The 26,752-nt window shown below is 37.2% G+C and overlaps 1 protein-coding gene across 2 annotated transcripts; it reads left to right on the forward strand.

The window, feature by feature from the left end:
• Window positions 1-8,601: 8,601 nt before the first annotated feature.
• LOC148880637 (putative plant SNARE 11) lies at window positions 8,602-20,443 on the forward strand. Of its 2 annotated transcripts, XM_088962613.1 has the most exons (11): window positions 8,602-8,736; window positions 8,853-9,064; window positions 9,304-9,396; window positions 11,707-11,800; window positions 11,953-11,990; window positions 12,923-13,017; window positions 13,982-14,061; window positions 18,107-18,163; window positions 18,282-18,374; window positions 18,466-18,540; window positions 19,907-20,443. In XM_088962613.1, exons 2-11 carry the CDS (start codon window positions 8,991-8,993, stop codon window positions 19,994-19,996), a joined length of 789 nt encoding a protein of 262 aa, XP_088818739.1. In that variant the 5' UTR covers window positions 8,602-8,736; window positions 8,853-8,990; the 3' UTR covers window positions 19,997-20,443. The 2 variants fall into 2 exon arrangements, with proteins under 2 accessions (XP_088818739.1, XP_088818738.1); XM_088962612.1 differs by lacking the exon at window positions 8,602-8,736 and having other exon boundaries at window positions 8,783-9,064.
• The last annotated feature ends 6,309 nt before the right edge of the window (window positions 20,444-26,752 follow it).

Below are 26,752 nucleotides of genomic sequence, written 5' to 3' on the forward strand. Positions count from 1 at the left end.
TTCTCTCATGGCTGTCCGAGGCGTAGTTCGGTAAGCCCAGAGTACACTGTTCAATTCTTCAGCCCACAGGCCTTTAGTGCGGTCCAATCTGGTCTTCAGTCCATCCAGTATTGTCCTATTGGTGACCTCGGCTAGGCCGTTAGTTAGAGGATAGCCTACCGAGGTGTATTGTTGCCTGATGCCGAGGGAGGCACACCACTCCTGGAACTTGGCATCATCAAATTACTTCCCGTTGTTGGTGACTAGCATGTAGGGTAGGCTGAAGCGGTAGATGATGTTTTTCCAAAAGAAATTTTGGATGGCTTGCGCCGTGATGGCTGCCAAGGGCTCGGCTTCCACCCACTTGGTGAAGTAGTCCACTGCAATAATGAGGTGCTTCCTGCTCCCCGTGGCCGGAGGAAAGGGGCCAAGGAGGTCCATGCCCCATTTAGCAAAGGGCCATGGGCTACTGAGGGCTGAGAGAGTGGTGGCCGGTCTATGGCATAAGTTGCGTGCCTTTGGCATGGTTCACACTTTTGCACCAATCTAGCTACGTCCTTGTGAAGGGTAGGTTAAAAGTAGCTTTGCCTTAGGGCTTTTTGGGATAGGGCTCTCCCGCTAAGGGATTACCGCAGATGCCTTCGTGAATTTCTTGTAGCACATAGTTTCCCTCCTTCGGGCGAAGGCACCAAAGGTAAGGCAAGGTGAAGGATCTTCGGTATAGTTTTCCCTCGAATAGGGTATAGTGGGCTGCCTGTCGTCTGAGTCATTTTGCCTCATTTCTGTCTTCGAGCAACCGTCCCGTTGATAGGAAGTTGACGATGGGATCCATCCATGAAGGTTCGACCCCTATGGGGAGTAATTGGACCTGTTCAATGGAGGGCCGAAGTAGCTTCTCAATGTGCACGGTCCAGTCAGGGGATCCACTTGAGGTACTTGCCAACTTGGAAAGGGTGTTGGCTCATGCATTCTCGGCTTGTGGGACCCGTTGCAGGGAGAAGCGTTGGAAGTGGCGGGCTAGATCTTGAAATTTGGTGAGGTACTTGGACATACTTTGTTCACAGGCCTCGTACTCGCCGTTCACCTAATTCACCACCAATTGAGAGTTGCTAAAGGCTTTGACGTGCGAGGAGCCGAGGTCCCTAGCAAGCTGTAGACCAGCGAGGAGGGCCTCGTACTCGGCTTCGTTATTTGATTTTGGGAAGTCGAACTTTAGTGCGTATTCTAGGGCAACATCATCTGGGTGAGAAGGATGAGGCCCACTCTGCTTCCTTTAGCATGGAGGAACTATTGACAAAGAGCTTCCATCGAGGTTGAGCCTCATCGTCCACATTATCCCCCTTAGCATTCTCTAGGGGCTGGCGAAGGGCTCGGGTGAAGGTGCATTCTACTATGAAATCTACCAGGGCTTGTGCTTTGATTGCGGGTCTCGACTGATACTGGATGTCAAACTCTGATAGTTCGATGACCCGCTTTGTCAAGCATTCCGAGGTCTCAGGTTTGGCGAGGATGACCTTGAGGGGTTGGTTCATCAGGACCACTACACTGTGGGCCTAGAAATATGACCGGAGCTTCTTTGCCGAAATCATGAGGGTGAAAGCCAATTTTTCTATCTCAAGGTACCTGGTCTCGGCGTCACAGAGGACCTTGTTGGCAAGGTACATTGGCTTCTGCATGCCATCTGAGGGGTTGGTTCATCAGGACCACTACAGTGTGGGCCTAGAAATATGACCGGAGCTTCTTTGCCGAAATCATGAGGGTGAAAGCCAATTTTTCTATCTCAAGGTACCTGGTCTCGGCGTCACAGAGGACCTTGTTGGCATGGTACATTGGCTTCTGCATGCCATCTTCCTTGATGGGGGCTGAACTAACTGCTTTGTCCCTGGCCGAGAGGTACAGGTACAAGGTTTCTCCTTCAGCCGACCAAGTGAGGAGGGGGGGGGGGGTGAAGTGAGGTACACCTTGAGCTCATCAAAGGTGTGCTGGCACTCCTCCATCCATTGAAACTCTTTCAACTTCTTGATGACACAGAAGAAGGGTAGGCAGTGGATAGCTGATTTTGACATAAAGCGATTGAGGGCTGCTATTCGACCAATGAGTTTTTGGGTCTCCTTCCCCGTCCTCAGGGGTGCCATGTCTAGTATGGCCTGTATTTTCTTAGGATTGGCCTCAATGCCCCTCTGAGTGACTACAAAACCTAAGAACTTGCTTGATGTGACGCCGAAGGCACACTTGTTGGGATTGAGTTTCATGTGATACTTTCGCAAGGTGTGGAAGGTTACGACTAGATCCGAGACGTGGGTCTTAGCTTTCAGGCTCTTCACTACCATGTCATCCACATAGGATTTGATGTTCCTCCCCATTTGTTCTTTGAACACCTTGTTGACAAGGCACTAGTAGGTGGCCCCTGCATTCTTGAGGACAAAGGGCATCACACAGTAGCAGTATGTGCCATGTTCGGTGATGAATGAAGTCTTCTCTTCATCATCCGGGTGCATCTTTATCTGATTATATCCGGAGAAGGCATCTATGAAGCTAAGCAGCTCGTACCTTGTAGTGGCGTCAACGAGGTGGTCTATCCTCAGAAAAGGAAAATTGTCCTTGGGACAGGCTCAGTTAAGGTCTGTGAAATTAATACAGATCTGTCATTTATCATTAGCTTTCTTTACCATAACCACATTTGTCAACCAGTCAGGGTAGTGTACCTCTCAAATGAAGCTGACGTCGAGTAGCTTTTCAACTTCGTCCTCTATGGCCTTCCAACGTTCTGGTGCAAAGTTCATCTTCTTCTGCCGAAATGGCTAGAAGTCGGGTCCACGCTTAGCTTGTGTAATGACTGAGGGGTCAATTCCGGGCATGTCAGCGGTGGACCAAGCAAAGACATTGGCATTAAGTCTGAGGAAACTTACCAGCTTGGATAGGCTCTTGGGGGGAAGGTTGGACCCAATGTGGACTGTTTTTTCGGCCTCGTCCTCATCTAGGGGGACCGAGATGAGGTCCTCGGATGGCTGGCCTTGGCTCACTGGCTCCTCCCTGAGGTCAAGCCCTTCTAGTGGCCGAGCTTCTTTATTCTTGCCCTTCAGTGCTGCCACATAGCATTGGTGGGCGGCATGCTGGTCCCCACGAATAACTCTGACGCCGTGCTCAGTGGGGAACTTCAAGGTAAGGTGGTAGGAGTAGATGGCTGCCCGAAGTGCGTGAAGGGTTGGCCTCCCCATGATGACGTTGTAGGGTGAGCCAATCCTCACGACCAGGAGCTCAGTGATCCTTGTCACCTACTGGGGCTCCACCCTACTGTGATTGGTAGGGAGATCTTGCCCTTTGGTTTGACGATGCTACCGAAGAATCCGACTAGCGGGGCATCTACTGATTGGAGGCGCTCTAGAGCTATCTTCATCTTTTTGAAAGCTTCGTAGAAAAAGATGTCTGCTGAGGAGCCACTGTCAACAAGAATCCTTTTGACTACGAAGTTCGCAATGATGGCCGAGACCACCAATGCGTCATCATGGGGGACTGCTACCCCCTTCAAGTCCCCGTCCGTGAAAGAGGGGTTCTTGCGTCTTCTTCTTCGGGGCCGGCCCCTGGATGTTCAGTTGCTTGGCGTAAGCTTTGCGAGCCAAGGCCAAGGCTTCGCTTGAGGCTATGCCTCCCACTATGAAGTCAATGATGCCTGTTGCTTGTTGGTGGTGGTGCTACTGCTACTGATGAGAGGACGAGGTGTCGGCCTCACCTCTGACGTACTGCTTGAGGTGGCCCTGATGAATGAAGGACTCTATCTCATTTTTGAGATTATAACAGTCCTCGGTGTCGTGGCCGGTACCTCGGTGGAACTTGCAAAATTTTTTGGGGTTCCCCCTACGGGAATTCTTCTTCAATTTCTCAGGACACTTCATGAACTTTTCCTGCTCAATCTGCATCAGAATCTGTCTGCGGGTGGAGTTGAGTGGAGTGTACTGGTTGTAGGCCAAGGCCAAGCCAGTGGCTTCCTGTTGTTGTTGCTATTGTTGCGGCCCTGGTCCCCGTTCTTCCTCTTCTTCTCGGGGGCTCCATCTCGGTGCTCTGTGCCTCTCTCATGGGCATCCGTAGCCGAAGCCTCTTCAACGACAATGTATTTCTGGGCCCTTTCTAGGAATTCCAACTTCGTTTTTGGCTGACTTTTGGCAACAAAGCACTTGAGGGCCGAGCGGGGGAGGAGCTCGCTGATAGCAGCATGCATGGAGACTAGGGGGTTGAGGTTACAGACTTTGCGTTCTTCTTTATTGAAGCGATCGATGTATGACCACATGCTCTCTCCTCGCTTCTGCTTGAGAGTCATCAACGAGACAACGCTTTTCTGGGGGCACTAACTGCTGATGAAGCGAGCGAGGAACATGCTGGAAAACTGCTCCCATGAGGTGATGGATCGAAGAGGGAGGCTAGAGAACCACCGCCGAACGACTCCCTTGAAGGTTGCCTAGAAAGCTCAGCACGTTAAGGCATCGGAGTATCCATACAGGATCATAAGTGCCTTGAAGCTCTCCAAGTGGTCATATGGGTCCGTATTTCTACCGTACATCTCCAAGGCGGGAGCCTTGAAGTTCGGGGGCAGAGGTTTAGTGACAATATCAGGGGAGAAGACATCCATTCTCCATGGGCAGTTGCTTTGCCCGATCGAGGTGTCAGTTTGACCTTCCTTAACCTGTTGGAGCTTGACTTTGACAACATCGAGCTTGGCTCGGAGTTCGGCGAACATGGGGTCGGGCATGGCCTGCACACCATCCCTCTCTTCATGAACATGGTGGTGCTCGACATGGACTCTAGAGTGCTCGGAGTTGAGACCGTGTGCCTCACGCTTAGCGCGACAGTCATTCAGGACGTCCCGGAGGTCCAAGAAGTGAGGGGAAGAGGCCCGACGCCAGCCCTCGGCCCTGGATTGGGCGTTGGGGTGATTACGACGTCTGCCTTCATCCCTTGGATTTGCCCTTTGGCGTCGGTGATGTTGCTCGGAGGATTGACGGCTATTCTCCGATCATTCCGACTGCTCTTCCCTTCGCGTGGGAGGTTTGGTGGTTTGGGAGAGCGGGTCGGCTGGGCAACTATTACCAGACTCGGAGGGCTTGGTCCACTGCGCGTGGCAAAGGCTGGGCTGGTGGACCCATACCGGTTTGGATGTGTGGACTCCCCGGCAGGGAGGCCATCCTGGGGGTAGCCTCCTGCCTGGGGGTAGCCTCCTGCCTGGGGGTAGCTCTGCTCGACTCGCTGTGTCAAGTATTCCAAGCGGTCGAGCATGGCATGGAATTGTTCATTAGTGATAAGATTTTGTGTATTTCTCGTTCTTCGTACCATGTTGATTGGTTGGAGCTTGGGGACTTGTTAGCTTGTTAATGTTCTTTTAGGGAGCATCCTAGTGACGTGTTCCCACATATCACGCCAATTGTTGATGCTCAGGATGGTCGAGGACAACAAAGTAATTTCACACCTAGACTCCGAATGGTCGGCCGAAGGCTTCAAAGGTTCGGGAAGCTTGTTGCCGAAGCCGAGGTATACAGGCTGAGACAGAGAGGGCTCCGGATACTGCCTAAGCCGAAGGTAGGTGGTCGAAGTACTGCAAGGCAAAACACGTCAGAGGCCCTGGGTGAGAACCCGAGGCAGAGTCTTCGACGATCAAGTTAGTACGGGGTACAAAGAGGGGAATTACAATATAACTCTTGAGATCAGTTCTAAGCCCAGATGCAGATTGTATTCGATGCCCCTTACATGGAGGGGGGCACCCCTATTTATACTTGAACTGCCTGGAGGTAGGTGGAGATGAGCGCCTGGGATGGGCGCTGTACGAGGGCAGTCATAGAGCTCTCTGAGGATGCGTGGGCACTTCGCGGTTTGCTCCATACGAAGGGAGCAAAATAACCTCTATTGTAGCGGATCTCGTTGAGCAAAATAACCTCTATTGTAGCGGATCTCGTTCCCCATTCTGGAGCTTGTGGGTTGGGCCTTCCAACCTCAAATGGGCTGGGCTGGGCCACCCCACATCAAAAACAATGAAAGGAATTAAACACATGGTGCCTAATACATGTTCTTCAAAGAGGCCAAAGAATACTTTAGAAAAGGCTAAACAAAGTGAAAGAAGAACCAAACTATTTGATGAATGTTCTACCGAACAACCTATACAGGTAGTTTTTTTTTTAATTCATCAATTAAAAGTTTACTTTTATTTTACTTTTTGCTCGTGATCGCTAATTAAATTGTGACAGTGTACAAATCATGAGGTGGAAGTGATATAAATAAAAAGGGGACAAAACTAACAAAGTCAAAAAGAAATTGGCAAACTTCTCAATCTAGACAGGTATTGTTTTGATTAAATTATGAATGTGTTTTCTTGTTATAGTTTTTATATTAATAGGATTCATGGTTCGAAGAGAATAGCCTGAATAAAAACAATGCGCCCCATCATGTTTAGGTATAAAGTTGACTGACTTGGTCTTTATCACTTAACTTATATACTTTGATTCTTCTAACCAGATTTTATGTTTAATGAATGTTGGTACCATTGCTTCAATATTTTATCTAGTTTAATAAATGTCTCTCTCTTATATATACATATGTATTTTTTGTCACAACCATTATCGAATTATTGCATGTATCTTCAATCCAACTATTTATTTAATGCAGGTAGCATGTCTCAATTATTACAGGTGAGTCGTGCATATGATTATTTTTTAAGACCGCTCTGAAGTTGCTATATTTTTTCCTTTTTTTTTTTGTCTTTTAGTTGTAATTATTCATTCATATGTGTTTTTATTGGCACAATTATCAAGCAATGTCTTTAAAAACTCTACACATGACTACTCTCATACGAGTCAGATCAAGCCTTCTATTTCCTCAAAGAATTATCTTTCACATTAGTTTCTAGTCATGAGTGTAATAACATAATTTTATTTGACAGGGATTGTAGAATATCCACAAGTAATGACCTCTAGCAATTTGGAAGTTGGAAATGATGATTCAAAAACTTGTGATTGATAAAAGTTTTTTCCTCAAATTTCCTATGTTTTAAACTATTGGACTACTAATTTGATTTTATAAACTTTTGACTTTCAGGTTGAGTTGTTCTTGGGGATTATACACAGTGCAGAAACTAGCAATGTGGACCCACCAGCAAACACATAAACAATGATTCACATTTAGGGGTGTAAATGGATCGAATTTAAATCGGATCATGTAATACCCGAATTTGAATCCGATGAGAAAATCCGATATCCGACGGATATTAAAAATTACTATCCGAATTTGAATCCGATTAAATATTCGAATATCCGATTCGAATCGAATTTGATTAATTAATTATTTTAGATAATTAATAAATATATAAAACAAATATTTTATTGATATAAAGTATATAAATATAAAAATTATTTATATAACTTAATTATTATATATAAATTATATAAAATATTATACATAAAAATTAAAAAATAGGTCGAATTTGGATATTTATTGAATCGAATTATGTCATATCCGAACTCGACCAATTAGATATTCAAATTATCCGAATTTGATTCTCGAGTATCGAATTCAAAATCGGATTTTCGAATACCGTTGACACCCCTATTCAGATTAAAGGATTTTCTTTTTACAATCCATTATAGTACTTATTTTGGTTTTAATAGGTAGAATCTAAGAAAAATGGTAAAAATGTATTTTTTATTCAACTTGCAAGAGTATTTGTCTTGTTAGCAACAAGTTTTGTTACCAACTTTAAAATTTCTTTTTTCTTTTATTTACAGATGCTATTGATTTTTGAATGCTAACGTGGTCGATTGGCATATAACTTAATCTGCTTGAGTGAACTGTTATATGATCCATGATGACCCATTTTACCATTCATTAAATGATCATTAGAAAGCGTGTTTTTTCAATGCACAACTTAAGAGCATTGGATGCTTTAACAGTGACAGAGAGACATGCATGGAAGAAACAAAGATTTGTTTGACAATTAAGAGCATCGGATGCTTTGCAACATAGTTACTATTGACAAATTGCAACTGTGGCCAGTAGAACTGTCAATAGTCAATGTTCTTCTGGCCTTTAAGCAGTTGCTGATGTTGCTGCTGCAAGAAAAAACTGGATTTTATGATATTGGCATTAGAGCGGAAAAGCACCAAGAACAAATGAAAGGAAAGTTCCCAAATAGATGCAACAACCCAGTAGAAAAAGAAGAAGAACTAACACAAGAATAGGAGCGGAAATATGTTCTTCTCTGATTCGTTTTCTTCTTTGGAACTCCTGCAAATCTCTTCTTAATGCTGCCCAAAGAAGAAACATTCTTAATGCTGCTTAAACAACACGTGATTTGCACACTCCTGCAAATTTCTTGTTAATGCCACCCAAAGAAGAACCACCCTCCACCGTTTCGTAGCAAATCAAACGATTTCCATTCCTGGGTTGAGTTTTTTTATTTTTTATTTTTGTAAAAAGATCTACTTTCTAGAAATTGGTTGTTAATGGCGTCTGGATTTGGAAAGGCTTGAGTTTCCTTCTTTTTTTTTTTTTTTGTTTAGCCTCTTTCCTAATTCAACTGGGCAGTCAAATTTTCTATTTTTACTCCATCTTTTTCTTATTTTTAAGATATCAAAAATTGAAATAGGAGACTAATGCCCCAAACCTTACCATTAGACCACATCTATGCATGTAAGATGGGAATGCATGTGAAGTGGGACGTGATTAAATGTCATTGGAAGTGTACCTCGTCCCACACCATATCGAGTGCAGGAAATCCGGGTTTGTCCAATCAATCATACATTCAAAAGCGGTTTCCTCTCATTTCATTTTGAATCGACAATTTCGATCATACATTCATCGGTGCCTCTGACACCGATCTGTTATCATTTGTTCAGGGATTGCAAACCATTGGTAGACGTCGAGGTTCTGCATTGGGCCATTTCGATTAAGGTTAGTTGGTTTGATATCTGAGAATCCGGGTTTCCTACTTGAAGGTTTGACGTTGGGAGTTTTGGAAATTCGGATTCTGAGATATGGATTTATCTTCTGTCAGCGAGGAGCTAGCGGAGATCGATGGACAGATTAGTGAAATCCTCCGTACTTTATCGTAAGGATTTTGGATATTTCGATTTTTGATGGATTCGTCTGTATATCTGCAAACTCCTGTCTACGTTGTGTTGGACATATGGGACGTTGTGTTTTCATATGCAGATTTTAATTCGACATGATAGCTGAATATACTAATATTTCATTTTCAATATTTGCTCTAGTTTTTGAAGATCATTTCATGCATTTCCTACATTGTGAAAGGATTTCTGAAATAGTTATATCTTCCTTTTCTATCAGAAATGGATTCCAGAAGTTGCAGAAGATCAAGGATGCAAATAGGCAGAGCAGACAATTGGAAGAGCTTACGGAAAAGATGCGGGAGTGTAAGAGGTTAGTTGTTACCCGGCTTCTTGCCTACTTTTGTAAGCGAAACTTATGTAGAACGAGGGAGGAACTTGAAAATGTGCTTAGGGAAGTAAGTAGTCTAGGTTGGAAAATCACACAGTCACAAAGGCGATTAGGCAATGAATCTTTTTTTTTTGATAAAATATTGGGTGACTTTTGTTTTTGTTTTTTAATAAAATATTAGAAGAATCTCTCGTATCGTATAGCCTATGAATTATGAAAAACTAGAACAACAAGGGAATGGATCTCTATTTCTATTAATGCAGGTTGGAGATGTAGAGACAATGTGTTTGTCGTTTTAAGGATAGATGAACAAAGCATCAAGGGATGGGGCCCTTGTTAGTTTGAATATATCAAAGATACAGAGGAGAGATTATACGAGAGGAAAGAAAACGAAAGAGTTTAGAGCCCTTATTCTAGTAAGTTAGAAGAAAGTGAAGGGTGATTATAGATCAAAAAGAAGAGCAAAAATAAGTGGCAAAGTCCCTTTAATGCTCTATAAGTTGATGTTTCACCTATTACGATGCCGTTTATACCCTTTGAGCTTATTTATGCAATATGATATGGTTTGGCTGCATTACACCTGCCTAAAATTGTTGTACCATATATGTATGAAAGTACCAAGGCTTGGCGCAATTATTACTAGGGGTGTCAATGGTATTGGAAAATATAAATATCTAAATTTGACCGATCATTTAATTCTTATATATAATATATAAAATATATAAATGACTTAATATTTATATACTTTATATATCAATAAAATATTTATTTTATATATTTATTAATTATATAAAATAATTTATTAATTGAATTCGAGTAAGACAAAATATTTGAATATTTAATCGGATTCGAATTCAGATATTAATTTTCAATATCCGTCGAATATCGAATTTTCTAATCAGATTCGAATTTGATCCGTATACACCCCTACTTATTACCACCTAGGCATTGCCTTCACATCTGACTGGAGATTATGTAAAACAAAGAGTTGTCATTGCCCAGCAGGGAATCAATGTAGGACTCTTAAGGAATGCTCAACATTTGTTATATTTATTACCATAACATAATAAACACATGCAGATGCTTGAACACTGTAAGAATTAGAGTTAGAACGTTTTTTTTTTCTTCTGTATGATTGAGTAAAAGGTGCTCTGGGTAGGGATGTAAATGGATTGAATTCGAATTGGATAAGGCAATATCCGAATTAGAATTTGATATCTGAATTTGACTCGATATTTGATGGATATTAAAAATTAATATCCGAATTTGAATCCAATTAAATGTTCGAATATCCAATTCGATTCAAATTCAATTAATTATTTATTTTAAATAATTAATAAATATATAAAACAAATATTTTATTGATATAAAGTATATAAATATATAAATTATCTATATAACTTAATTATTATATATAATCTATATTAAATATTTTATATATTATATATAAGAATTACATAATCGGTCAAATTCGGATATTTATCGAGTCGAATCAGGTCATATCTGAATTTGAATATGATTGACTATTCAGTATGAATAGGATATCCGAATTTGACCGATTAGATATTCGAATTATCTAAATTTGATTCGATTATGTCGAATATCGCATTCAAAATGGGATTTTCAAATACCATTGACACCTCTAACTCTAAGCTCCTCAATGATCATTAACACATTTATAGGCAATGGCCTCACATTTACTATGTGCATCTTTGTCGTAGAAAAGACCCATCAGATAATCCACCCTGCATATCAGATGTGGCAATATGTAGAGTCCTTTCCTTGATCATCTTGCATTTATATTTTGGATTACCCAGAACAATTTCATATAAAGTACTTCATACTTTTATGAGCAAGTTGTGCAGAATAAAGCTGCTAGATTATTAGGAGTTTACCAAACTTGTTAATCCAGATTTCATCCTCCCAAAATTTGTTCTCACCTCACAGCAACTCCAACCATGCACTGGAAACATCTTCCTATGAATAAAAACATACAAGTACAAAGATATTTCCAATGCATAGCTGGGGTTGTTGTGAATACAGTGTGAGAACAAATTTTATAAGAACGAAATACTATATCCAAACTTGCTACTTAAAGTACTTTTTTACATATTTTTTTCTAACAATTCCTGCAGACCTTTTAGTTAGGTTTATTGGTAAAATCTTTACAATTTCCAAGTGTTGTCCATCTTTGAGGGCATGGTGCTAGTTTGTAGAAAAGATGAAATATAAACACTACTCAATCTTCTGAAGAAGGCATCCTTTCTTAGAAAAGATGTTTTATGTCTCCAGGCTTATTAAAGAGTTTGATAGAGAAGTCAAGGATGTTGAAAGTAGAAATCGTCCAGATGTCAACCGGATGCTCAACGAGAAAAAGCAGTCAATGGTGTTGTTACAATTCTCAATTTATATATTGTAATAATTTTCATGGATAATGGACAAATTTATTTGTTTTCTATATGTTATAATAAGTTTACTCCTTGTTTTTTTTTTTTTTTTTCCAAAGCTTTAACCAAGAATTGATTTCATTATATGCAGATCAAAGAATTGAATTCCTATGTTGCTCTCAAAAAGCAGTAAGTTATCTTTCTTCTTTCATCTTTCTGAAGGTACCATCGTTCTGTTTATATCAAGGTTCAAAGTATCGATACGAGTCGTATCGTATCGGTACATAGAAACGATCAAAACTTTATTTTATTTTTATGCTTTTTATTATTAAAAAAAATAGAAATCTGAAACACCTGAAAACAGACATTTCGAACCATATCTTATTTAAAAAATACGATACGATACACCCCATATCAATACTTTGAATCATGATTTATATAACAACTAAGTGTTACCAATCCATCTTCCTTCATTTGAATGACACCCTCTTCTGTGCATTGTATTCTTTTATTTTCTTATCTTTACTTAAGCTATTAGTTTCTTTACATCTTGCCAATGTTACAATAGTCATGTAGTCATGGGCTGCCTGAAAACTTGTGTCCTTTTCAATGTTGTGCTTGATCTCTTGACATATTATTTTTCTGACTCTAAAAAGCCATGCTATCTTTATATACATGGTTGATCTGTCTCATCCACTTAATTGGGCAAATCATCAATTAAAACGATTTCGATTTTTTACTGAAATTTATTTTATCTGAGTTAACTCAGCTAGGTTTTAACTATGTTACTATTTACTTACTTTGACCTTACTATTGGAAAAGCACAAGTCACTCATCATCTGTTTATTAGCTCTCCTTATCTGTTTGTTGTTGTTCATTGGATGACTTTCTTTTCAGTAGGTTGTAAACATTCTTACTTCAGAATCATCTTTATGTTTGTACGGTTTAAATCTATATCTTTGTTCTTGTCCTTTTGCTTTACTTTTCCTAGTGATATTAAACTTAATTTCCGGAGCTTCTTGATAAACTTAAATGCAATATTTATTCATTTAACCTTTTTTTAATTTCAAGTATCCTTAATTACGTGATTTTGTTTCATGTTGTTGTGGATGGCAATACAGATATGCAAGTAGTATTGAAAACAAGCAGCGGGCTGATCTTTATGATGGGCATGGTGATGGGGGTCCTGGTGAAGAGAATGTTTTGCTGGCATCCTGTAAGCGTATGCTCTCTGTTATGATGAGTAGGAATGACAATTTTGTGGGAATTTTTGAGTATTAGACCCGTTCCAATCCTAATAGGACCCGTTTATCAAAATCGTATAGGGTTTGGGATTTTAGATTAAAACTCTATAGGGTTTGGGTTTTGACTTTAGGGTATCCGATACCTGATATCCGGGATGCATAATTATGAACCTATTAATCTATTATATTATATATCATGCACAAATTTATAAATTTTAAGTACTAAGATAATTATTCTATTATTAATATTTTATTTGTATAAATTTCTTGAGATTAAAATCATCATTTGATGTAAATTTGGATTTGATAGATTGTTTATTTTATTTAGTTATAAAATACTAATTTTAAATATTATTTCTTTTAATTTTTAGTTGGAATTGTTAATCATATATATGTATTGATTGTTTTGATGAACACAAAAGTTAATAAAATCTATTTTATTTCATTAATTAAGATAAAAGGCAAGATGGCTTAGTGGCTTAAAGTAATGTTAAGAGATTTGGTGCTATCATTAATTGATCTAGGTTCAAGTCACACTATAACCATTAAGAAACCTTTTTTAGTAGAAAACCTTTGGTCAAAGGATTTAACGGGTTTAGGATGGGACGGGTTTGAGAAATTGAAAGAAAAAATTAGACGGATTTGAAATTACCATGAAGACCATAAGGTATTGCAAATTATGGGAACAGGAAAGATGAACAAGAACATCAGCATGAAATCTGATGATGATTTTAAATATTATTTCTTTCTTAATATTGGTTTCTCTTGTCAAATGACCATAGGCAATGAGTTCTAGTACTTTTCTCAAAATGTATAATAGATGGAATTGTTATCTTACATCAGCATGAAATCTGATGCTAACTATACTGTGATAACTTTATTTTAATATCATGCTCCTTTTAGTTATTTTTGATTTAGAACCTATATATTTTGCAGCCATGACCAACCAAGAATTAATGGATCATGGAAATCGGGTGATGGATGAAACTGATCAGGCCATTGAGCGCTCAAAACAGGTCAGTTTCTTTACAAACAACACCTATTACTAGAGATGACATTATTTGATATTTAACATTTTAACTTTAATTACTATTTTGTATCATTCATATTCAACACTGTGGGGATGCCTATTGAATTCTCAAGACATGTCACTATTTGATTCTTTTCATCATCCAAGGATAGTTGTTCACTTTCTTGTGTTCAATTCATAATTTTTTGGTGTAATTTATACAGTTTAAACTTCTTAAATTCAAATGGTTGGCATTCATTGACCTGCTACTTTCACTCTAAAAGGAAGAAGAAAAAAAAAATCAGTAGTACCCCATATATCACATTTTGGTCATTCAATTTAGAGTCTTGTGCAATCTACAACCCTACAGGAAGTGCTTGTTCTTTACTTAGTTAAAATATAAATTTGTTATATTATAAGTGCATTATAATTATCTTTCTTACTTTCCACAAATAAAAATGTTTACAATAAGAAAGTAGTTAATTCAAGACAAGACAGAAGTAATGACTTCCTAAACAGTTATTGTATTCATTTGCTTTGAAACATTAAAGGGGCTATTCTCCTAGTTATTTCTGAAAGTTGCAAATCAGATAGACAAGTGCCTTATGGTTGGGTTCTCTCTCCTACTTCAGCCCTTTAGTATGCACTTTCTCCATAAACAATGAATAATTGAAAATTAAAGTTTTTCTTTTTTAATTCTTGTGTAATTTACCAACTAAAGGGAAAACTAAATTCATTAGATTGATAATATAAAACTCAAAATTTAAATCATACCCCTAGAAGTCTTATAATGTCTATTTTGTGTAAAAAAGGACATTTCATTGGAATATCAAGCAAAAATTGTGTGCATTATAGCCTTCCTAAAAGGAAAAATTATACTAAACCCATTTATTCAGTAGAAATCTGTATTTGAATCTAATATATGAGTATTCCACAAAAAAGTGTATTTTTAGTAATTATCAAATCAAAATTATTTAGTACATTAGTTCTTTTTCTAATAGAAAACTTTGCAAAATCAATGCCTTAATTCAAATAGAACTCTTTCTATAACTTCATTTTACAAGTAGATTATAAGGCACATGGCATCACATGTGGGATATGAGGCAACATGGAATTTCCTCTCCCTCAAGGGTGGATGCCTTTGCTTAGTTGTGATACTATGCAAGATCTTAAGTTTGGGTAAACTGAAGCTGTTAAAATTCAACTTGAAAAGTATGTACATAATATTCTGAGAGAGGGGATGACACTTGTTTTCTCAGTATTGTATGGCCAATGATATTTTGGTGTTTTTATTCTACATTATCATGGAATATTGGAGGCTTTCACATATGCTTAGTGCCTTAAGGCTGCAAATGGATTGGAATGGGGTATATCCAAATCCATCCAATAAGAATATGAGAGATCCAAATTTGATTTGGTATCTAACTGATATGTAGAACATAGATCCTAATTCCATTCACTTACTCGAGGTTCAAAGTATCAATACTATATGCCCTACATCGAGTGTATCTATCGTATTGTTGGGTTTCCAATACACCACCTGTTTAAAGGTGTTTTTAAGAAACCAGTTCTTTTATTTATTAAATAATATAGAAACATATATAAAGAATAAAATTTCGAAAAAAATAAAAAAAATGCATGGCCGTGTAGGGTATAAAGCATCGATACACCCCTGCCGATACATTTAGTTGTATCAATACTTTAAACCATGCACTTACTTTCATTTATTTCTTTTCATTTATGTTAACTTACTACATTTTATCACCTAGGCAATTACTTCAATGCTTCCTTGCTACACTATGTCCCTACTCTGCTTTATAGCTTCCATCCAAGAGGCAGTCCGCTACTAAACTCTCCAAATTGATAATGTTTTAGTGTAAGACCGTTAAGTGTTTAGTTTTAGGTTTGAAGAGCATAGTCAAAGTCCTGGGGTTCATCTTTAGTAATCATTTTCTGTGTGTATGATACTTGGGGTGTATAGGTGATTCAATGGGACAGTGTAGTGCTTGGTCTCCTAGCCACCTAGTCAATATGTTATAGAACTTTATAAAACAAAATCCCTAGTTCTAGGTTAGTTCCATGGTTTTTCTTATACCAATTAGTATGCATTTAAATAAAAAAAATGCTCTTTATTAATAACATTTTTTTCCTCTCAAAACATGTCAAATCATTAATATCTCAAAGACAATAGCATTTTAAAAAGTTTTAATTTCAATATAAAAAATACACTATAATATATAAATATTTAGTGGAGCAATTTGATGTCAAATTAGCAAGTAAAGAAAGCTACACTTTTATACTAATAAAAATTTAAGATAGAGTAACAAAAAGAAGAAAAAGAACAAGGAGCATAACCTTAATTTATGTAGGAAAAAAAATAAAATCTCTTTTGTTTTTATTTTGTTTTCGCTTTTTTTTTTTTCTATCATTTTCTCTTCCTAAACCCATGGTTCTTTCATATTATAATAGCACAACTTCAAAACAAAGTATATGTAATGAATGCAATACATGATATAATGTATCAACTGACATACTAATAAGATGTATCAATAGTAATAATATTGTAATCAGGCACATGTTTTCTTTCTTTCTTTCTTTCTTTTTTCTCCCTATACAGGCACCATAGTTTTCAAGGCGCCAAGGCGAGGCTGGGCGTTAGGGGTCGCCTTGTCGCTTAGTCGCCTAGGCGCTGGATTTTTTTATATAGAAAACATAGATCCTTGGATAGTTTCCTAGGTACCATAGCCATATTTCCTTAATAATTATTCATAATTTTCATAAGAAAAGTATGGAGTTCATGTTAAAGTATAGAAAATGTGCTGATTAGACAAAATTTTAAGTTCTTCCTTATTGGTTCAGGTTTTAAAGTCTTTGAGGGTTCAATACAACATTTAACAATGTTTGTATCGATTAATCCTAACAAATAAGAAAATAATAAAAACAAATTAATATATAAACACATAAAATGAATATTTTAATTTAATAGTGCCTATTTTATAATTATAATGTAAAAAATAAAGAATAAAAAAGTATTTTACAATACATAGTACAAAATTGCTTGGCGACTAGGCGAGGTGAGTCTCAAAGGGCGCCTTGTCGCCTTGACAACTATGATAGGCACCTAGTAGATGGGCACCTTTTTGGTACAAGGCATTCAGACTAGGGTGCTTTGTCACAGCTTAACAACTATGATGTGCATGTGCATGTGTATGTGTGTGTATGTGCATTTGCATGTTTGGGTCATAGGTGTATGTAGGTTTTATGGTTATTTCCACATTCAATAGGCAGGACATTGGCTGAACAATTGAGAAATCTGGCCTGAGCGAAAAGCTTAAGGGGGGCATTCTTTTTTCAGATTTTGGGAGGGGGGAAAGTTGGTCAATGGGATTTTGGTTTCCATTGACCTAGAATCCCATGTTCTTTTTTCAGATTTATGTGGGGACCATGGAAAGTTTATTTTCCTGGGTACCACTTACCCGGGTAAGTGATACTCATCTCCTAGGTGGGTAAATAACTTTCCCACCTGGGGGGAAAGTTGCCAACACTTGAAAGAGACAAAAATGCCTCTTTTGATACTAGATTTTTATGGCTGAAATAGTCATTGCCTTATTTACATGATAAGTAAAAGAAAATGGGTAAATGCACTTACCCAGGTAACTGCATTTACCTGGGTAAGTAACTTACCAAAAAGCGAACGGGCCCTAAGAAGAGTATCTATGTAATCCCACTAAAGAAATCTATATAATCTGACCTGGTGATGTTCTAGTTTGAGAGCAACCCAGCTATTACTCATTGCTAGCCCCAGCCATGTTGAGTCTTTGGAGAGCTGGACTGGGCGTGGACTTAACCTCCTTCAAGTTTTGCACAAGGCTGCTCTCAGACTAGAACATTTGAACCTGCATTCATGTATGTGTATAGAAAGCTACATATGAGATATGACAAGAAGCAACTTATTTCACGTTGTAAAATTGTGACTTGGGGGTTTGAAATATCTATTTAGGTGTATTACATTGGGTTGTTGCTGAGATAAAAACCATTACTCTGGGTTGTAGATTGTTGAACAAACTATTGGTGTTGGAACTGAGACTGCAGCTGCTCTCAAGGCTCAGGTATGTGTTGTCCGAAGAGATAAATCATGGCTTGCTACAACATAAAAATTTAATTCAATTTATTATTTTTGCTTGTTATGAGATGGAGCTGAACATTTTCATTTATTTTGGCATTCAGACAGAGCAAATGAGTAGAATTGTCAATGAGCTTGACTCCATCAATTTCTCAATTAAGAAGGCTTCTAAACTGGTTAAAGAAATTGGTAGGCAGGTCAATCTCTAAAATATATATAAATCTCTTCTTTTAGTATGTTCAATTATATTAGTTCACCTTGTGGTACTTATTGAAGCTCTTTCTATAGGTTGCAACTGACAGGTGTATTGTCACAATGCTCTTCCTAATTGTCATGGGAGTTGTAGCCATCATTGTTGTGAAGGTGGCATTTCTTTCAATGTTCCATTTTTCTTAGTTCTGTTTTGCATATTTTTCTATTTCCATTGTTCTTATTAAGAAAAACCAGAGGTTTCCTAGTGACAGGGAATTCTTCTTTCTTTCTTAAACTTCATCCCTGTGCATAAAACTCATGCTATGCATTCATTATTTAGAAATTAATACTGGCCTGACTTCACCTTGGATTTTAATTCCAACTTCTTGAAACACCAGATATCTAATTTTTGTACAACTATGGAAATTCTTTAAGGGAGTTGTACAAGATCTATTGTGCCTACACCTTATTCAGAACCATCAGCTACTAGGAAAAAATGTCAAACCCTAGGTTTCATTTTGTTAATAGGTTGCTTCTATTTCTATAGGACTTGATCATGGGATATATGCTATCCAGTTTCCTATAGGATATAGGTGGTGCTGTTGTCTACAATACTAAAGAGTAGTTGGTAGACTTGTAAGCTGGTTATGATTGGTGCTGGACCACTGCTCGTACTAGGGTGTGAATAAAAAAAATAAAAAAACTGAACCGATCGAATCTAAACTGAAAAATTGGTTAACCGAACTGATTAGTTCGATTTCGGTTTGGTGTTTTTAAAAAAATCGAAGGTATTGGTTCGATTTCAGTTAATCAATATAGAAAACCGATAGTTAACTGAACTAATCAGTATACATATATTTTTATATATTTTCTATATATTTGTGTATATTATATATATATTTTATATATATTATAAATTAATAAATATGTATTATATATATTTATAATATAATATATTATTTAAAATATAATATCACATATATTTATTTATTTAAAAACCAAAAAACCACAAACCGAACTAATCAACCAATTGACCGATAGATTTCGATTAACCGAACGGTAAGCACCTCTAACTGGTACCAATTGGCATATTAGAGGAGAATGCATAAGATGCCCAGAAAATCCCTAATACTAAAGGTTTTTGAAATTAGAGTTTAACATCTCATTTTTCAGGGTACTAGAACTTTATTAGATTATTCTCTACCATGCAATTCTCAGAGTTCACAGAGTTCATCATGGATGAGCTTTAATTTTAAAGCTGCACCATGTATTCTGAACCGTGATTGACATGTTGAACATCGGACTTTAACATGTTCTCACTCTAGTTGTGCTTTCCTTGTTGCTACCATACTGGTTTATTGCTTGTACTTGTCTGGCACAAAAACATGAAAATTCTGGATATTACTTGAATCTGACAAACCAATGAGACAGTTATTAGACCTAAACCTCTCAGTGTAGAAATGTTTGCTTTATGCTGTAGCTGCTTTGTTTACGTTTGGTATACATGCTAACTTATGACAGAGTCCTGAATTTCCAGATTGTGAACCCAAATAACAAGGACATTCAGGATATTCCTGGACTGGCGCCACCAGCTCTTAGAAGGAAGCTCCTTTGGAATGAAGATTAGAGTCCAAAAATGACATAATCTCAGGATTTCATTGAAAGCCACCTGGTATATATAAGATATTTGGTATGAGAAATTATGCTCATGTAGTTTCTGATGCAATCCACCCATTTCCACTTTCTGGGTTTCTTAGTGTATTATTGCCTACAAGCTCTTGTTGGAGAAGGGCAGAAGGCCTGTATGATGATACCTTGTGAGGATTTCCTTTTGAAGGCAGTATTACAGCTTGAGTGAAGATGATTGATATCTTGAACCTGAATTGGTCCACACACACCACGCCTAAAAGGCCAAGTTGAACTTGTATATCTGCAATTGTTATATCTTATTTGTCCTTATTTAATGTAATTTTTTTTCTTCTTTTATTGACGACCTCATGGTTATGTTCTCGATTGTTTTCTGAAAATATTGGCAGTTTTTCAACTTTTGGTATGAAGGATATGTTTTCATGAATTACTGAACTACCTTAGATTATGTAAAATTTCAATAGATAGAATCTTAGAAGAAGTTAAACTCTCACTCTTAAAAAAGTTAATGCATTGGAGCATAGGATAGTTGGACGATTTAATGATGGGCCCACACTTTTGCACCGATTTCAAACAAACAAGATGAATGCAAAAATGGTTTAAAATGTGAACCATGTTTGCTTACATGAACCAAAAAAATGGGTAAATATAACGCAGCCTTAGTATTATTTATGAGGAAACTGCCAATAGGAAGTTCTTTTTAGGGAAATGATTCAATGTTAAGACTTAACGGCCATGTACAATGAAATTCCCTAGAGATTCCACTAAGGGGTGTTATTTTTTTGGATTTTGAGAGGGGGAAAAGTTGGTTAATAGGATTTTGGTCCCCATTGACCAGAGAAAGTTTATTTTCCTAGATATCATAATTTTCCCACCTAAGGGGAAAATTGTCAACACTTGAATGGGACATAAGTACTCCTTTTAATAATGGATTTTTATGGCTGAAATGGTAATTACATTATTTACCTAGGAAATAAAAGAACATGGATAAAATGCACTTACCCAAGTAATTGTTTCCTAGGAAAAACTCACCCAGTTAATTGTATTTATCGGAACAAATAACTTACCAAAAAACAAATGGGGCCTAAGAATTTGGTTGCTATATTAGAAATTTGAGTTAGAAAAGAGAATATTGTGGGGTTTTAAATATTGTGAGAAGGAATCGTTCGTTTCAATTGGAAAAAGGTATCTCATAAGCAAATTTTTGTAAGGAAAAAAAACAAATGCGAATAATGAAAAGCCTTTTGTTTTAAGATGGAAAATTTTCATTTTTTTAACATTTGATATTTCAAATCAGATCCTTGCCCTTTTTTGTATTAACTTTCAAATTGTATGTAGTAGCTAGATCAAATTTCCTTGGCCCACCAAACTAAACTGGATGTAGGCTTCTGAACTCGGCAACCACAAATTGTGCTGCAGGGGAAGTTGTGGTCATTAAATCCTTTTGCCATTTCAAAGTTTTTTCCCTTCTTGTATTGCGTTTTGTAATCAGATGCAAGATTTCGTTTGGTGCATGAAAAAGGCACATTGGTCCGATATAAGGGTGTGTGGGTCGTTTTTCACCAATGCAAGATACATCAGGGTGATAAAGAAATCACCCAACAAAGGAAAGATCAAGAATTTCAATTTAACCCTTTAGATAATCAACCCTGGTAACTGCAAGAGATAGTTCGGCTTCAGTCAGTGCAAAATCCGTTTGAATAATCTTTACAGCCTTGTATTAGAAATATGTTTGTACTTGCATACTTTATTTTATGGGAAGATTGATATTCCCAATACAAGATTGTCAGAGACTGTTCAATAAGTGTGAGCATGGGCTTGCACTGATTGAAGGCGGATTCAAGACAACCTGAAAGCCCCCACCTCATCATCAAAACAATGAACCCAAGCCAAAGATCACAAGGATGCTCCTTCCGAAATACATAGAAATAAACAATCCCACCCAACCCTCCCAGACCCTACCTTATGCTTATAGTATTTCAACGTTTCAAAATGATAAAAGATATCATATCATATCAAAGAGAGTTCCCATTCATCAAAACTCTTGATATACACTTTTTTTCCCTATCATGAGTCTCAATACTTTGAACCTTGCTGGCCCTCATTGGGGTGTGTGGCATAGCTGTAGCATAACACGGGTTGTGCTAGGCACAGCACGATAATCATAGCAATTGGGCCATGTCAAGCCCAACATGATCCTGGCCCAAACCCCTGTGCCATGCCGGGTTTTGGTTTTGAGTCCTACGGGCTGGCAGGACATGGCATGAACAAGCCTGCGACTCAAACATGACATGACTTGGATAGCAGTCTGGCCCAGCCCAGTACAAAATTGGCAAGTGCCGGTCCACCTGAATGATATAGCCATTGGGAACACTCCCTAATGGTCATTTTTCACATTTACAAATATAGCCACAACAACTATAAACAACTAATTTGGGGGTATTTGTGTGTTTTAGCTGAAAATGACTTAAGTGCCCCTAACAGCTATATAATAGTTAGTTTGGTGGCATCTTAGTAAAGTGATAAATACCTTTGAGAAATACCAAAATATCCTTCCTAACAATTAAAAATGACTAGTTTTAAGAGTATTTTAGTTAATTGAATTATTTTCAACTCCTATAAATACTCTTATCTTACATCATTCTTATCACACTAATTCTCATACTCTCTCATACTCTCATATACTTGCATACTCTCACATACTCTCTTGTTCATTAGTCCCTATTTTTCAACTTTATTTAAATTTTAATAAAGAGAAAGCTTGTTCAAGTGTCTCAAGCTATCAACTTGGGAGGCTAAGATGCTTCATCAATTAAAATCAAGTTGGGATTCTAGAGTGGCAAATCAGGTAAGTGGTAATTAATTTTCATTTCTTAAGACTTTAATATTTGAAAATATTTTAAGATGGTTAGTTCCTCTTAAACTCCCTTTTCCTATAGCTTTAGCTTGGATGATGTCCTAATGAACTTCATTTTTATTTACAAGTTAATTTAACAAATTTCCTCACTTTTGAGGAATTACGTACTTTTATATTTTTAGCATGGTGTAAAGAACACGAAAAAAATTATCCAATGCATATTTACCACCATGGCATGTGATCTATTAACTCCCCTATTGATCATTATTCTATTGGAATCTTGTTTTGGTGTAAGTAACAAGTTATTGGATGATAAGAAAAACTACATGAATGATGAAAATATGGGGACATACATATGTTTAATGGACCAATTGGGTGCAGATGACAGATTGCAAGATCAAGGAAACGGCACAACACTTTAACTGATGGCTCACTAGATGTTGCAAATCAAAATCAAGGAGATGGAAGAGCTCAGACTTCAAGAAAATATTGAAGTCAATATTTATTTGAATATTTAATAATTGCACAATATCTTTAAAATTTATTGTAAATTTTGTTTTTCAATTTTTATTTAAAGCTATTTGTAATTTTTCAATCCCATTGTACTCAATTGCATTGTACTTTTTTTTAACTTAATTTTATTGCCTCATATATGATCAATTGTATACATTAAATTCAAATAAAATAAATCCATTGGATCCTTCAAATTTGTTTTCTATTTTGTTAATTTTCTTTTATCTTTCCATTTTTTACTTAACAAAACAGGTGAAAAAAGTGAACAAAAAAAAGGAAAAAAAAAACAGGCACGTGATCCAACACAGCCCGCATGACACGGCATGACCCACATTACACCTCTAGGTGGGGGTGCTATATTTAATGACTGGGATGCACACACAGACCCACATTCACAACAGAAAGCCTGGTCTTCCGGCAGGTGACCAACTGAATTACTGAGTCATCGGTATCGATGTTTTGTTTTTCTTCCTGCCATGATCCGACTGATCACCAATTTAGTTGACAAGCACCATTACCATATGCCTCATCTCCTTTCACTCCAAGCAAAAATTAGTTTAGATCTATTCATGGGCTGGGTAGCCTGGCAGGCTTGTTTATGGGTTCAGGGTCAAATATATTTTGAAGCCCGTAGGCTTGGGCTTGGGCTTTTAAATAAGTCTGTCCTGATAATATTAATAATAATATAAAATATATATTTGTAATAGCTATTAGGTAATAATTTGTATTTTATATATGATTGTTGTTTGAATTTAGGTGTATAATTGTATTTTATTTGTAATGTGCAAATGTGTGATTGGATAGAAACAAATTAAAAGAATATATATAAGATTAGAAGATAGAATTAAATCATTGAATAATGTATGTACACCGGGCTCAGACTCGGGCCTAGATATTTTCTCTTCATAAAAACCCTGGCCCTGAACAGGTCTAATCCATGCTCCGTCCTTGTCCTGGAACTAGAAATTTGTTGCCAAATACCTCAAGAACAACCTCTACTTTGGTTTTTCTAAGGCAACTATTCAATCTAGGAGAGAGAAACAAAACAAAATCCACAAGTTAACACATCTTTCAAAAACTCTAACATGTAGATCCATTCAATAGATTCTGCTCCTTTATCTTTGGATTTTCTCCACTGTCACATTAAAGGAGTCTGGATCTCCTGCTCACACAAACTCTGCCCGCGTCTGCCCACATAACATCACAACTACACATGAAGAACATCTCATCCTCCTACATAGTATTTTGCAAGGAGAGAGATTCCCAATTTCACAGGGGTAGTGTGTTGTGGGTAGATGTGGGCATAGTTCTGATGGGCAGGAGATCCGAAGTCCCATTAAAGCATTTTCTTATGGTCGGATCGAGCCAGATAAGCAAACCAGATTGAACAGGTCTCTAGCAAGGGATCTCCTGCTGGGTTCGGTCAGACATTGAACCAAACAAATGCCAAGTAAACTAAAAACTAGATTGTTCAATCAATGGTTCAACCAGAGAATTAGTTGGCCACTTGACAACCCATTTAGAGGCCTTTCTTTTTTCTTTTTTTTTTTTGGATTTTGAGAGGGGGGAAAGTAGGTCAATGGATTTTCATTCCCAATGATCAAGATATCCAAGTTATTTTTTCGGATTTAAAGTAATTTGACCACCTGGGGGTGAGCAAGTTGTCAACACTTGGATAGGACAAAATCATCCCTTTAATAATGGATTTTTAAGGCTAAAACAGTGATTTGCTTATTTACCTGAGAAATAAAAGAATATAAGTAAATACATTTACCTGGATAAGTGTTTTCTCCAAAATAATTAACTGAGTAAGTACATTTGCCCAAATAAATATTTTCCTGAAAAATGATAGGGCCTCAGGATTTTTGGAAGTAGGCTCCTTTCTTGGGGAATATTGCATGCTAACATTGCTGCAGCTAATTTTCCATGGCAAACTCTGATGCAACAAACCCAAGACCCTCAAGAGTTGGGACTTGCTGCAATATATGCTACAGCTAAGTGCAAACATCCTCTATCTATTTATCTATCTCATGGTTTTTGAACTGCTGTTGATCCGGATGGTCGGACTGTTTGGCTCAGAAACCGTTCAGGCAACCAGTTTGGTTTTACCCCAAACCCGGTCCTGGCCAAAACTGTTGAATTGGTCAACGAAGTGTTGACCCATGTGATTGAATCGTTGACCTGTTTGACCTATTCAATGGTTTTGGCCACTTTTTTATTTTAATTATTTTTTAATTTTTGTCAGAACGGGTCATCCGTTCAAATTGTCAACCCAAAAAACCAATGGCTAGAACGACTCCAATTTTAGATCATTTTTTAAAATATCTATCTATCTATCTGTCTGTCTGTCTATCTATAAGAAAAATCTATAATGCAAGAAAGATATAGTATAGACAAAATTTTGACCAATCAAAGCCCACCCACGAATTTTGATAAATTACACCCGATTCACTACCACGTCTATAATTCCTAGTCAAAAATTTTTTAGATATCATATTTCCATATCATAGTTGAACCCATATCGAAAAGCTTTTGCTTAATCAAATCCCATATGTCCTTTAAAGGAGCATTTTAATGATGAAGTCACATGGCTCTCCAAAACAAACCCTAACACTAAAAAGTAATGAAAAGACCAGATTTGAAACTTGTGGGCTGGGATCTCTCAACGGACTTGCCTTTATGGGAATTTCCATCCAAGACTCGCCAACCAAAGCAGTGTTGGCAGATAGGCCGTGGGCCATCCATATATAAGATTGGGTGTATAAAACATATGTAAATAATATAGCTAGAAAAAAAGCATTTTGATACATGATCTCATCTTTTTATATTAGAAATTTGATGTTGAATTCTGCTACTCCAGACGTGACATTTCAAATCCCCACTTCACGACCCAAGTTGTTCAATCGTTCCAAAGACACCTTCTTGGTGTTTTTTATTAGCCACCAACTCCACCATTGTTATCCAGCTTGCTGTGTGTTAAGTTCCTGTTGATCAACTTCTGAATGCAAAAGAAAATTCCAATATATATATTATTGGAATTTTCTATATATATATAGAAACCCTTAATCAGACAATTTATTCTAAAGCTTGACCTTGAGTATAGGGGCCCGTTTGAAAAGGCTGAAGCTTTGGTTGAGCTAATTTTATGAGACTTGAAAATTTAAACCAAATTTTCTTTATGTAGATAAAAGCATAAAAATGAAATTAAATATTATTGAATCTGATCTATGTTGAATCTAATTATAAAATGAACTGAATTTGAATCGCCTCAATTAGCTAATGAATTCAGAAAATGATTACCATTTTCAGCCCTAGAATGGTTTATAAAAACAAGGGTCTATTGAGTATTGAGTCCCTTGGAAAATA

Source organism: Nelumbo lutea, chromosome 1 (genome assembly GCF_056320005.1).
Source record: "Nelumbo lutea isolate HS-2025 chromosome 1, American lotus-T2T, whole genome shotgun sequence".
Lineage (NCBI taxonomy): Eukaryota > Viridiplantae > Streptophyta > Magnoliopsida > Proteales > Nelumbonaceae > Nelumbo > Nelumbo lutea.

What these genes read in the sequence shown, in the direction of transcription:
- LOC148880637 (XM_088962613.1), top strand. Translation starts at nt 8,991, where the DNA reads ATGGATTTATCTTCTGTCAGCGAGGAGCTAGCGGAGATCGATGGACAG. An exon ending in GAAATCCTCCGTACTTTATC is followed by an intron (nt 9,065 to 9,303) that starts GTAAGGATTTTG and finishes CTTTTCTATCAG; the next exon opens with AAATGGATTCCAGAAGTTGC. An exon ending in AAGATGCGGGAGTGTAAGAG is followed by an intron (nt 9,397 to 11,706) that starts GTTAGTTGTTAC and finishes TTATGTCTCCAG; the next exon opens with GCTTATTAAAGAGTTTGATA.